The 791-nt window shown below is 40.8% G+C and overlaps 1 protein-coding gene across 1 annotated transcript in view; it reads left to right on the top strand.

Annotated features, from left to right (window-relative positions):
- The window catches only part of LOC107592174 (synaptic vesicle glycoprotein 2A-like), a 40,486-nt gene extending 40,168 nt beyond the window's left edge, over positions 1–318 (top strand). Inside the window, exon 12 of the mRNA XM_016281576.1 lies at positions 143–318. Coding sequence (XP_016137062.1) covers positions 143–318 — 176 coding nt within the window. The remainder of the gene's footprint in view (positions 1–142) is intronic.
- Positions 319–791: the final 473 nt, after the last annotated feature.

Genomic DNA, 791 nt, shown 5'->3' with positions numbered 1-791 from the left:
TAGTGTAGATAGATAGATAGATAGATAGATAGATAGATAGATAGATAGATAGATAGATAGATAGATAGATAGATAGATAGATAGAAAGACGAATTTATGATCCAATTTATGTCATTTTTAATCTTTTTCCACAGAACTACAGCCTTCGGGTTTCTGAACGCCCTCTGTAAGTTAGCTGCAGTTTTGGGTATAAGCATCTTCCAGTCGTTCGTGGGCATCACTAAAGCGGTGCCCATCCTCTTCGCCTCGGGGGCTTTGGCAGTCGGAAGCTTCTTGGCCCTCAAGCTCCCTGAGACTCGTGGTCAGGTGCTTCAATAGTGCAGCGTTCCAGCATGCAGGTGGCGGCGTTTGAGTTTGACCCTGTGAGCAAGTGAGCAATGCTGGAAGCAGCCGAAACAAATCCCACTTTTACAGATATCTTCATTCCTCCAAAATGTGCAATTGTATTATTATTTCATTTTAATTTGATTTAATTCAAATCTACATGCATAGATATGTTCCCTGCTGATGTTTCACTATCTCACAGGAAGACCATGTGTGCGTGTGTAGAAAAACTGCCATGTTAAACACATTCCAGGTTTGCGTTATGGAATGAATGTGAAATTTAATTTGTGAAATGTTCTTTTTGACTTTCCCTTTAATCTTCATCCAAGCCATCACGTGATTTGAAAACCATCACTGAGGATCCGGGAAATCGGTAGGTAGATATATTTGAATGGACAGTGTTGATCTAGTGGTGCTGGTGATGGTTAATGTTGTTGCTTTACTCTAGTCCGTTGTGTCCCAAGAAC

This window comes from Sinocyclocheilus grahami, unplaced genomic scaffold (genome assembly GCF_001515645.1).
Source record: "Sinocyclocheilus grahami isolate Dianchi unplaced genomic scaffold, SAMN03320097.WGS_v1.1 scaffold150.1, whole genome shotgun sequence".
In the NCBI taxonomy this organism is placed as follows: domain Eukaryota; kingdom Metazoa; phylum Chordata; class Actinopteri; order Cypriniformes; family Cyprinidae; genus Sinocyclocheilus; species Sinocyclocheilus grahami.
The sequence above is the reverse complement of the archived record's forward strand: the minus strand, read 5'-3'. Positions and strand labels throughout refer to the sequence as shown.